Raw genomic sequence first — 11,707 nt, forward strand, 5'->3', positions numbered from 1 at the left:
GGTAGGTTTACAAAGAGAGGAGGACAGAGACAGAGGATCTTTGACCTCCTCATTTCCTCCTTAAATGAGTCCACTACCATAGCTGAGCTGATTCAAAGCCAGGATCCTGCAGCTTCTGCTAGGTTTCCCACGTGGATGCACGGGGCTAGCCTCTGCTGCTTTTCCAATTGCATTAGCGGGGAGCTGGATCAGAAGTGGAGCAGCCAGGACATGAACCTGTTCCCATATGATTTGCAGGTGTTGAAGGTGGAGACAGCCTTCTACACCACAATCCTCGCCCCAAATAAGCAAATTAAAAAAAAAAAAAAAAAGAGATCAACAACAAAATAAACCCTTTGGAGTCTTTCTACAGTCTTGTGGCATCATATGGTAAGACTGCACAGAGACATAGGGCTGATTGTAAATAGGAAAGCCTCAAAATTTTAGCTTTTGTTACCGTCAGTGTATGGAATCCTCATGTATCAAAGGCAAAATGTGAACCAGTTCTGTGGACAGATCTGTTAAGCAGCTTTTAATGTGCATGTGCTTTTGTGATTTTAAGTGTGTTTATCCTATTTAGTACGCCAATACCACTGAACAAGCCTTTAAAAATTCAACTGCTCTATTAGAAATGTGAAAACTTCTGTTTTACAATGGTATTGCAAAGGTTTATTTATACATGAACTTATATTGGAATTTTGAAGGCAGTTTTTTCATAAACAGATTGTTAGATTTCATTAGTAACTTTCCCAAACTAGCCTTTTAGCTCATGCTACACATGAAGAATTTAAGTATGAAACCTACGCATTGTACACAACATTATTTCTGTGAAATTGGGGAGCTCACAGCTGCATGTTTTGGAGTGTTAGAAAGGCAGCAAATGATGGTGCAAGTGTTTGACCCTTGCCGTCCTTGTGGGAGACCCAGATGGCATTCTTGGCTCTTGGCCTTAACCCGGCTCAGACCTGGATTTTGCCACTGAGGAGTGAACAGTGCTTAGGTGGAAGATCTCTCTGTCACGCTGTCTTCCAGATAAATACATAAATAAATTCTTTCAAGGAAAAGCCTCACAGTTTAAGCCTACCCCCCATCAAATCGAGTTTTCTGTCTCCCTACCTCCACAGAAACTGTGAATTTCCTGCTGTGGAAGCCACTTTGGCCTGTGATTGAAACCAGCTTTGCGAGTTAGGGGTTCAGGGGAGATGGAGCAATGCTAAGGGAAGCTGTGACCATTCTACATCCCCCAGAAATTCACAATTACAAGTCACAAATGTGTTGTTGAGGCCATTATTAATCTCTATTTGAGACATCTTTTATTTCAGGCCATAAAAGTTACAGAAATTTTTGAACTGGCTTACTGAAAATGAAGACATTACACAAAGAAGTCTGGCTTTCCAACTTTTCTTTTAGTTACAGTTTTTATTTAATTTACTTTTATTTATTCGAAAGGCAGAAAAGCAGAAAGGTACTTGATAACTAAAATATGTTGCAGACCTGGTACAAGAGGAATGAAGGAATGGGATTTGGGTTGGATGAGGAAAGGATGGAAGTACGAAGTGGACGGCAGGCTGTGGCCTGCTTCTGACTTCTGCTCCCTGTCCTTGAATGTGATAATGCCAGGGTTATTCCAGAGTGGCATCATAGCGAATCGTGCATCTAGCCACTGAGGAAAGAAAGAAATGGTAGGAGTGTTTTTCATCTATCACCTCCGTTCTCCTGACTGTCCCTTTCCAGAAGGAAAGGAATCTGAAGACAGGGCTGTGTGATTTCCCGGATAGTGGACTTCAGCAGCCATCTGCCCTCCCATCCCATCACTGCGAAGGCTTCAGTGCCCTGGGCTCCTTCTGGAGTTCACTGCTTCAGGGGTTGCACTGAAGAAGAGGGAGAAGGGATGAGGGGGACAAAGAGCGGGGAGAATTCCCTGCTGGTTCCTGTGGGGAGAGTGAGGCGGAGAGCTCTCCCCACTCCTGCATCATCACGCCTTCTTGCAAAAGGCACAAGAGCACAGTTCATTGAGCAAGTCTGTTTAATTAAAACAGTTTTTAAAAGGCTGCAGATGTTTCTTTTGAAGCTACAGTGAGAAAAACATTGATTTTTTTCTTTAAATTATAATTCTACAGCTTATATTTTTACAATAATTAAAGGAACACGTTTTACACATTTCCTAGTAGAAAATTCACATTTTGTTACTATTTCTGATCAACACTTTTATCAAATGAACTGCAAAGCTACATTAGACTTTTATTAAGGGGTTCTTTTTGTTTGTGTTACGTTTGTTAAATTGAGTGCAGCTAACTTTCATCTGTAGTGTGTTTTATTTGGTCTCCAGGAAAAATTTTATGTAAGTTGGCCACAAAACTGTCTCTTTTGTTCTTTCCATATAACATGACATAAGAAAATTATATTTTGACTTGTATGTTTTTCGATAAATCTATATAAAATAGAAACATTTATATAGATATAGATAAGTCTATATAAAATAGAAACATTTTTCAAAACACTGAAAGGGCTTTCATTAGCCTAAAAATCAGTGATTCCTAGCTATGGGTGGGCCCCAAGTTCCTGGGCATCTTCGATATTCCTGCAATTAAATTATGCATTCAAGAGTTTGTGTCAAGGAATAATAAGATAAGCATTTTCCTGATAAAGATTTTATAGATGACTTCATTTTACATTCTGTGAGCATAAACTCAGGCATATCCCAAAACTGCTAGTATAATTACACATGGAAAATAAATGGGACTTTATTGTCTCTTTGGATTATACTGAGTAAAAATTGATCCATAGGGCTCGGCGGCGTGGCCTAGTGGCTAAAGTCCTCGCCTCGAACACCCCGTGATCCCATATGGGCACCGGTTCTAATCCCGGCAGCTCCACTTCCCATCCAGATCCCTGCTTGTGGCCTGGGAAAGCAGTTGAGGACGACCCAAAGCCTTGGTACTCTGCACCCACGTGGGAGACCCCGAGGAGGTTCCAGGTTCCCGGCTTCAGATCGGCACAGCACCGGCCATTGGGGTCACTTGGGGAGTGAATCATCGGATGGAAGATCTTCCTCTCTGTCTCTCCTCCTCTCTGTATATCTGACTTTGTAATAAAATAAATAAATATTTTTAAAAAATAATGAAAATTGATCCATAAAAGAGAGAATAAGAAGCAAACAAAAAAATGTATCCCAAGAGCTTCAGACTACTGGGGAGATAGTGTAATATTAGAATGGCTGGCATGAACATTTCATGCGTCTTCATGTGGCATAACATGAACATGCAAATGATCTAACACTGCTGGCATGAACACATGTATCTACATGGGCTTGTCAGCACAGACACATGAGGATGTTAATAGGATAAAGTGTTTGGAAATTAACCTGATTCATAAAATATGAGAACTTGAAATCTTCATGGATATTGCCAAATTATCTTAATTTCTTCTTTTAAATGTTTTATGATGAAAAATATAGTCAGTCCAGTATATTTAACCCCTACATTTCTGTTGCTCAGTTTCAACTATAATGAGCTCATCGTCAGTTTCATTTAATCTATAGTCTTTGCTGATTTCACCCTCTGAATTATTTTAAGCAAATTCCTTTCTGGTATGTATTTCCAAGAGATAAGAGTTTTGAATATTCTAACTTTTGTAATATACATAGAAACGTACAATTCTTTCATGTTAAGTATTCAGGTTACTAATAGGTACAGTTTTTAAACAGATTGTATGATTTAATTAGAATTAGTTTTGCATGTGATAGTGTGTTGTTCCATTCAAAAGCATGTAACTGGTAGACTCCCTTTTTATGAGATTAACCACTATAATGTTCAGGGTCTTGATCCATTAACTCATTAAGGATTGTAAGGTATAATATTCTACTTCATTCTTTCAGTTTTATTTTTAAAAATATATTATTTCTGTAAAACTGGATTTTCCTTATGCTCCCAGGGGTCTAAGTCTTATAGACAAGCACAGATAAATGCTTGATTGCTCTTCATAAATATCAAGATATTTGGTTGTTTGGCTAGCCTTCCCCAGTGGTGATCAGACACTTTGAGCCCATCTGAAATCACTCATCCTGTCATCCTGTCTTTGTATCACATGTCTCAAACTCATCCCTTCAAGTTCATCAGATATTCCTCCCAGACCTTGGAATCAGTCATTTGGCCTAGCCATGATTCCTAACACGTTTCTTTATTGTTTGAGCTAACTACTCTATTCATTATCTTCCTAATAGTCCTCAGGTAAATCAAAAGGAATGCAGGATTTATAATCAGTGCATCTTTAATGCAAATATTAGGCCACTAGCCCAAAGACTGGAGTCACTTTTGAAGCAGTTAATTCCTTGGAGAAAAAAATGTACACTTATAAACATGTAGTTGTGCATTTGGTTTTTTGTACAAGTTCCAGTATAACTAATGAATTTCTGAAATCTAAGAGCTTGGCAGGTGTTTAGAGTTAGATGAGGAAACTTCTCTTGGTGTAGAAATGGAGCTTGGACTCCCACTAGGGTAGACAGCTAGCTAGAAAGCTGCTTGATACAGGATGATTAAATAATGATATGTGAGCCAGAGAGATTTGTTTATGAGAGTTTAAATTCTCCTATTTCTTGCTATTACAATACTATTAGATATTCTGTTACTTCTGGGCACATTCCCTGTATTTATCATAAGGCATCTTTTCATGTACTTCATTCACTTAACATCTAAATTAAAATCAGAGTGATACATTTGGCTCAGTCTGCAAATCAGATAATGTCTTGAAATTTTTTTTCTGAAGAATATCTGTGTATCAGTTATTGAAGAATACACAGGTTTCCAAATGTCCATCTGTCTATATTGAATTATTTAGTTTTTGTGTTACTACTAGTATTGGATTTTTATTATTTTGTGATACTGGAACAATATGTGATGACAAAAACTTTGTCAGCCTCTTTTTTATTTCTCAAATATTGGAACAATGCCTGACACAAAGAACAGGTCACAAATGCCACTTGCCTGGTGATCTCTAATAGTGTTCATGTCTTATCCCTCCAACTCAGTGACTTTATTTAGTTGAATTAAGTTCACCTGACAACCTATTCTTAAAGACTAGCAGCTGTATAATATTGTTTTACTTGCTTAACAAGTTTGTTAAGAGTGGGGAAGCGGGCAGGTGTACTGTTAAATTCTGTAGTATATATTGAGACAGAAAGACAAATTCTTGTCCTGAATAAGCTGTCAGTCCAATGGAAGAGATCAAAGATTAAAAAGAAGAAGAAATATCACGTATGGATGGCACGCAGGTATGGTTAAGAGCAGAGTTGAGCAGGCACTTGGCATTTGTAGCTCAGGCTCTGCCAGGACCACATTGGGTAATGATCTCTCTGGGCCTTAACTTCTTTATCTGTGTTACGCAGTGGTAACATTAAGGAGCAAATTCCTTGCAGGCAATTTGCAGAAAACTTCCCCAAGACAACGTTAAAGCTAACTTATAAATTATTACAGAGACTAAGACATTCTTTCCCTATTCCCTCTTTTAAGTTACACTTTAACCATTACTTCCTTGGAGAACTTTGTGTTTCTGTTTCCCCAACTAACTGTGTCGTCTTCCTGTTTGACCTCTCACATATGCATACTTAATTTCTCCTTTGCTAGTTAGTAAGCCCGAGGAGGGCTGAGGATCTACCCAGTTCAGCACTTTATTCCGCTAGTTCTAGGATAGTTTGTGGTGTTTGTGAAATTCACTGTTTTACTCGAATAAGAAAGTAAAGAAGGATGTTTCTAATAAATGAATGTACAGCACTATGAGCGGGCTAGTCCAATGTGCATGCAAATCAAGAGTGGTGCAAGGTACAGCTACAGAAGGGAATTCGGGGACAGTTTGTACATTGTCAGTAAAATTAGTGTTGCTGGATAATTTTTAGAAATCTTGTAATGCCTGTTTGAGTAGAAATCATGCTTTGGGATTTTGGATCAAAAATTGGGGGGGGGTAAGAAGCTACTTTTTAATTTAAGGAAGGAAAAAGAATGCTATGTTATAATCTGTCTTAGTTTAAGAGCCTGTTTTTGTTGTTGTTGTTGTTGTTTGAGGTAGTTTGGATTTTAAAAACACATATTTTCAGGAAGTGCTGTACTGTCATCCAAAGGGAATGACTTTTTGTCTATCAGTAGAACCAGCAGATTTTAAGCAGATAACCTTATCAGCTCTGTTTCTGGAAAGATCACTCACTGGGTAGCAGAATCTCCTATCCTGATCTTACTGGGATTTGAAGCATGGTATGAGGGGCTGTCCTGAGCCTGGTAGGATATTCGGCAGTATCCCTGGCCTCCCTATCAGGAAGCCATAGCATTACACCCTTCCCCCCATCTCAGTGTGGCAACCAAAAGGTAGATATCCCTAGTTATTGTCAAATAAACTGCTGGGAGGCAAAATCCCTCCTAGCATCCTGACAACCACTTTCTTGGTAACTATATAATGGTGGGTTAAACTGCAAGACAGCTAGCAGAGAAGCCATCTAACATGAAGCCAATACCCTTAATCCAGATGAAATGAGATGAATTATGAGATGAGTTAATGTAACTACAGACCAGATAATCCAGTAGATCTGATCTGGAAAGATGAGATCTAAGATAGATCTTGTGCATTTTATTTGGTGGACCGCATATAAAATAGTATGGTTAACCTACAGTAATGTAGAAACATTATGGTTTCTCAGAGTCTGGTCCAAGGAACACAATTCCATAGGAAGCAGAAACTGCTTATGTGAGAGATTTCTAAAGTGACTAGGTGTTACAATTGGAGAGAACATTTGATCTTCGATTTATAGATTATGGTCCAGGGCAAAAAGTATGAAGTGCTTAGTAAACTCGTCAAAAACGTGCCTGCGAGTTCTTCCTTTTTTCTGCATTACTTTTTCTTGGTTTCTTAAGCTGTATAAGGATTATTTCAAAGAAAAAATGAAAATAAAGGATAAGTTTATTCTAGTCCAAGAAAAGTTTTAAATTCATACTTTTACCACAATACACATTTCAGACAAAATTTGTGAAATATCTTCATGTAGCAAATCCTGTTATTGTGTTCATTTTTGCTTATCTACTGACAGAAATTATCTTAGCAAACTGTATAAATTGTGGAATTTCACTGAGATAGATGCTGTAATTAAGGTAGCATTTCATGTGTTATGAGTGGTTCTTCAGTTGACACAAATTAAATAGTCCCATTCCCCGCTCTGCCATTTCCATACATTAGAATAAAACTATTCTTGAGGGAGGTGATTCCATTCCCCAATTTGGCACTTAACCAGTAACATACAGTATAATCATTTTTAATGACAAATATTTTGAAAACTTATTTTATAATGCTGTTCCATAGGCTCAGGGATTTCCTCTATCTCCCTCCTCTTCCTCCACTGATCTCCCCTATATTATTATAATAGTACGGTTCTTCCAAAGCAGTTGTCAGTTCATCAGTCTGTTATTTTCAGTTTATCCTGACACTGTAGGTACAGACAGTGACAGAAAGGTGGCTTAGTAACACAGCAGTATTGGTCATGATTTTCTAAATTCCAAAATATCAAAATAATCAATTTCCTTGTCATTAGTTATTCTTATGCATAGCTAATCGGATGTCTTATTTGCATATTTCTTGAATTTCCAGCTGTCATCCATTGCTTCCTACTTTGCTTTCACTTTCCTTGTTTTCATCTTACAGGTAAAGAGCAGTCACCTCTGGAGATGACGATGCATCCGGCGTCAACAGCTCCACTCTCAGTGTTTACGAAGGAACCTCCGTCCTCCAAACACGGTGACCACCATCACCACCATCACCATGAGCACAAGAAGAAGAAGAAGAAGCACAAACACAAGCACAAGCACAAGCATAAGCATGACAGCAAGGACAAGGACAAGGAGCCCTTCACTTTCTCCAGCCCTGCCAGCGGCAGGTCTGTGCGTTCTCCTTCTCTTTCAGACTGAAAAAGGGACATAGCCCTTTCCCAACATGTCCAAAAGAATCTAGGTAACTAAAACTTCGAGCCCTGCAAAGAAGGATAAAAGAAAGGCAAAATAGATTCTCCTCTCTCATGGAAATTCAGAATCCGTTTAAGTTTTACACATTTACTTTACATTGTTTATACTCACGTAATTGAGATCTAATTAGGCAAATATATTTTGTAATCCCAGATTAAGTATTTCACTTTGTTCCCTTCTAGACTTACATGCACACATACACACAGAGCAAAACTTCTTTTTCATAAAAACCATACATGCACTGGCAGTTCTCACTCACATCACGGTCTCCATGTGTACTGCCAAAGTCAATTATGTTCGGAAGCTTTTGATGGATGTTATGGAACATAGTTATGTTTTAAGCAGAAGCAAATGCCGAATCTGTGGTGTAACCACTATTTCCAGGGAGTAGTTCTGTAGCACCATTTGGAGCTACTGAAAAGACAGGGTTTGCAATAGAAGCTTTCCTTATTGAATAGATGTTAACTGTAGAAAATAAGACTCAGAATTTATGAACAAAGAAATATACTATCTCCTTTTGCTCTAAACTTTGCCTTCAAAATTTGGAATTTCTGGAAACTTTTTTTAAAAAATGAATAGCACATTAGGTATTTCAAATTCACTATTGTTCCAAATCAAGATGCTTAAATTTTAAGTTGTTTTAGTCCCCAATAAGTATAGATGCGTGAGTTCAGAGGTAAATTTTTTTGTTGAGTAGGGACAATTTATACACCCAACACATACCCTTTCTAAAACTTTCCTGTGTAAAATGCCAAGTCTAATAGCTTAAAAGATGAGTTTCCGTAGCAGTTATCAACTTGGATGTACACAGTTCAACCATTATGTGAGTATACCAAAAGCATTTGAAAACACGTATGAAACATTTGGCTTCATGGTTCATATGTTTGTGTGTTTTTATTTATGATTTTACCATATGTTTTATTGTTTGTTTAAGAGTGTTTTTCGTATGTTAATTCATCATTTTTCTTATCACTAAAAAGTTTAACAGTATACCTGTTCCCAGAATAAATATTTCAAAAAGGATCCAGTAATGTTGGGCTTTTAAGCATACTTTTAGTTGTGTTTAACTTGTTTAATAAATAATTTTTTAAATTGACCATTCTGCCTTTATATCTTTTGTTACCCTGTTTTGTGTGTGCAAATATAGTGTTCACTTGATTGCAGAGAGCCTTGTAAATAGGTGGGATCAGAGCTGGCCCAGCAGCAAGAGTAGTTTCCGTAGACAGAGATGGGGAATTCTGTCAGCAGACGAGGCTTTAGCTTCAGATATGGAAGAAAGCCGAATGTGAAGGAAGCAGAGCCTGGGCAGCGTAGGTGACAAGTGGCAGTAGCTGTCCCTGCAGGCGCGGACTGTACTCTCAGCAGTGTGTTTCAGCACATGATTTCCAGGTTGGCTGTTTCACGTTAGATGCTTCTTTTGAAAAATGTGTGTGTGTGTGCATGTGCACGCATGTACACATATGTATGTATGTATTTGTGTGCATAGTTAACTCTAGGTTATTTAAGTTCATAGTTAAAAGGGACAATGCAAAAGTTATTTGGATTTTTTTTAAATCTGTAATTATGTATACACAATGCAGAATTCAAATGTAAGATTCTGATTCCTTTCCCGAGTGACAGGATTATATTTATCTTTCTGTAATTAGTTTAAATGTATATAGATTTATACAGGACATATACATTTGTTTATGAGCTTTTTTGTTTTGTTTTAGAGACGGTACCATGTGATGAATATTGAACAGGAATTGTTTTTTATTTTTGTGTTTTTTATATTTTTATGACTTCCATTATTTGTGTCGTAAAAGATCTTTCTTCTTCCATAATTATAAGAGAATTCTCCCATTCTCTTTCTAATATTTTTTTATTTTATGTTTTATCCAGCTATAATCCATACGAAATTTATTTTTGATTAAACATAGGTAGGGATCCAACTTTGTTTTTCTTTTAGATTTATTTATTTTTATTGTAAAGTCATTTATACATTGAGCAGAGACAAAGAAAGATCTTCCATCTGTTGGTTCACTCCCCAAATGGCCGCAATGGCCAGAGCTGAGCTGATCTGAAACCAGGAACCAGAAGTTTTCTCAGGTTTTCCAAGTAGGCGCAGGGTCCCAGGGCCTCGAGCCATCTTCTGCTGCTCTCCAGGCTACAAGCAGGGAGCTGGATGGGAAGTGGAGCAGCCTGGGCATTAACTGGTGCCCATAAAGGATCCCAGCATATGCGAGGTGAAGATTCAGCAACTATGCTATCACACCAGACCTAGGATCCAATTTGGTTTTTTTTACTTCCATAATGCTAGCAAAAATAACATTTAAAATTCTGTCTTGTCCTTCTAGGTTTCAGATTTGACATGCTAAATCTTTTTATATGTTTTGATCCATTTTGGGATTTTGTAATAGATTTGTGGATCTGTCTACTCATTAGCCAGTACCACAGTGTTCAAGTTGTTGTGGCATCATGACATATTTGATAGAGGAGAGCTATTTTTCCCTTACTGATTTTTTTTTTCTGATTTTAGGCACTTGTAGGTTATTTTCTTTTTCTCTTTATTTTTTAATTTATATCCAATAAAATGTGCTCCACGGGGTGTACATTTCTGTGGATTTTCACAAAACTTTGACCTTGTATGTCTACCACCACCGTTGCCTTACGCACACTGCTCCTCGGTACAGCACACTTCAGCCCACTCCTGGTTACTACTGATCAGCTTTCCATCCCCAATAACTTTGCCTTTTTGGTGAGTTTGTTTTTCTGTGTAAGTATCAAGTTGGTCTTTTTGGTCAAAATTGCTTTTAGAGTTTGTGGTGTTGGAGTGTTAAATAATTGGGTAGCTGTCTATATTACAATTTCATTAAACCTGTTTCTTTAAAAATTCATTATAAGGTAATATATCATTCTGTTTAATATTGTGTAAATGGTGTCTTTTTAATTATAGTTATTGATTTCTTTAAGCTAATTTTCTGATTCCCCAAGTTTCCATTTCCACCATTTAAAATGCAGTTCAGTAGCTTTTCCTTTAAGCACATCTGTAAATGTTGATAATTTTGTTTCCTCTTTCCTAAGCTTCATGTATTTCATTTCATTTGTTTCCTGTGACTTTCATGCAACGTGTGCCTGCGAGCTGTGCAGTGGCGTATCTGCTCACTGTCTTCCTGCTTGCTGTCTGCTGTGTCTGCGTCTCACAGCCTGCCTCGTGTGTCAGAGGTTTGCAGTGCCATATCTTTCCTAATTTCTTTGAAGTTGGGATTTTTATATATATATATTTTTTAAGATTAATGGTTATTTTAATTAGAAAGGCAGATTTGCAGAGCAAACGAGATACACAGAGAAAGATCTTCTGTCCACTGATTTCACTCCCCACATGGCCACAGAGCTGAGCTGATCTGAAGTCAGAGCTGAGCTGATCTGAAGTCAGGAGCCAGGAGCTTCTTCTGGGTCTCCCACACCGGTGCAGGGTCCCAAGGCCTTGTGATCGTCCTCCACTGCTTTCCCAGGCCACAAGCAGGGAGCTGGATGGGAAATGGAGCAGCTGGGACATGGACTGGCACTCATATGGGATATCAGTGCATGCAAGGCGAGGATTTATCCACTGGGCTATGGCACCAGGATCTGCACTTTTGTTTCTTGTCCTCCTTATTTCTGTTTGATGATTCTTAACTGGAGAATGGAGAAGATAACTTATCTATTAACTAAAGTCTGGCAAACTCCTTTCAAACAAAATTTTGATCAAAATA

General features: G+C 37.9%; 1 protein-coding gene across 2 annotated transcripts in view; it reads left to right on the forward strand.

The window, feature by feature from the left end:
* Positions 1–9,069, forward strand: part of TAF2 (TATA-box binding protein associated factor 2) — an 86,153-nt gene extending 77,084 nt beyond the window's left edge. For both annotated transcript variants that reach the window (XM_058668521.1, XM_058668522.1), the window contains one exon: positions 7,657–9,069. In XM_058668521.1, the coding sequence (XP_058524504.1) occupies positions 7,657–7,919 (263 nt within the window). In that variant the 3' untranslated portion in view covers positions 7,920–9,069. The remainder of the gene's footprint in view (positions 1–7,656) is intronic.
* Positions 9,070–11,707: the final 2,638 nt, after the last annotated feature.

This window comes from Ochotona princeps, chromosome 9 (genome assembly GCF_030435755.1).
Source record: "Ochotona princeps isolate mOchPri1 chromosome 9, mOchPri1.hap1, whole genome shotgun sequence".
NCBI lineage: Eukaryota > Metazoa > Chordata > Mammalia > Lagomorpha > Ochotonidae > Ochotona > Ochotona princeps.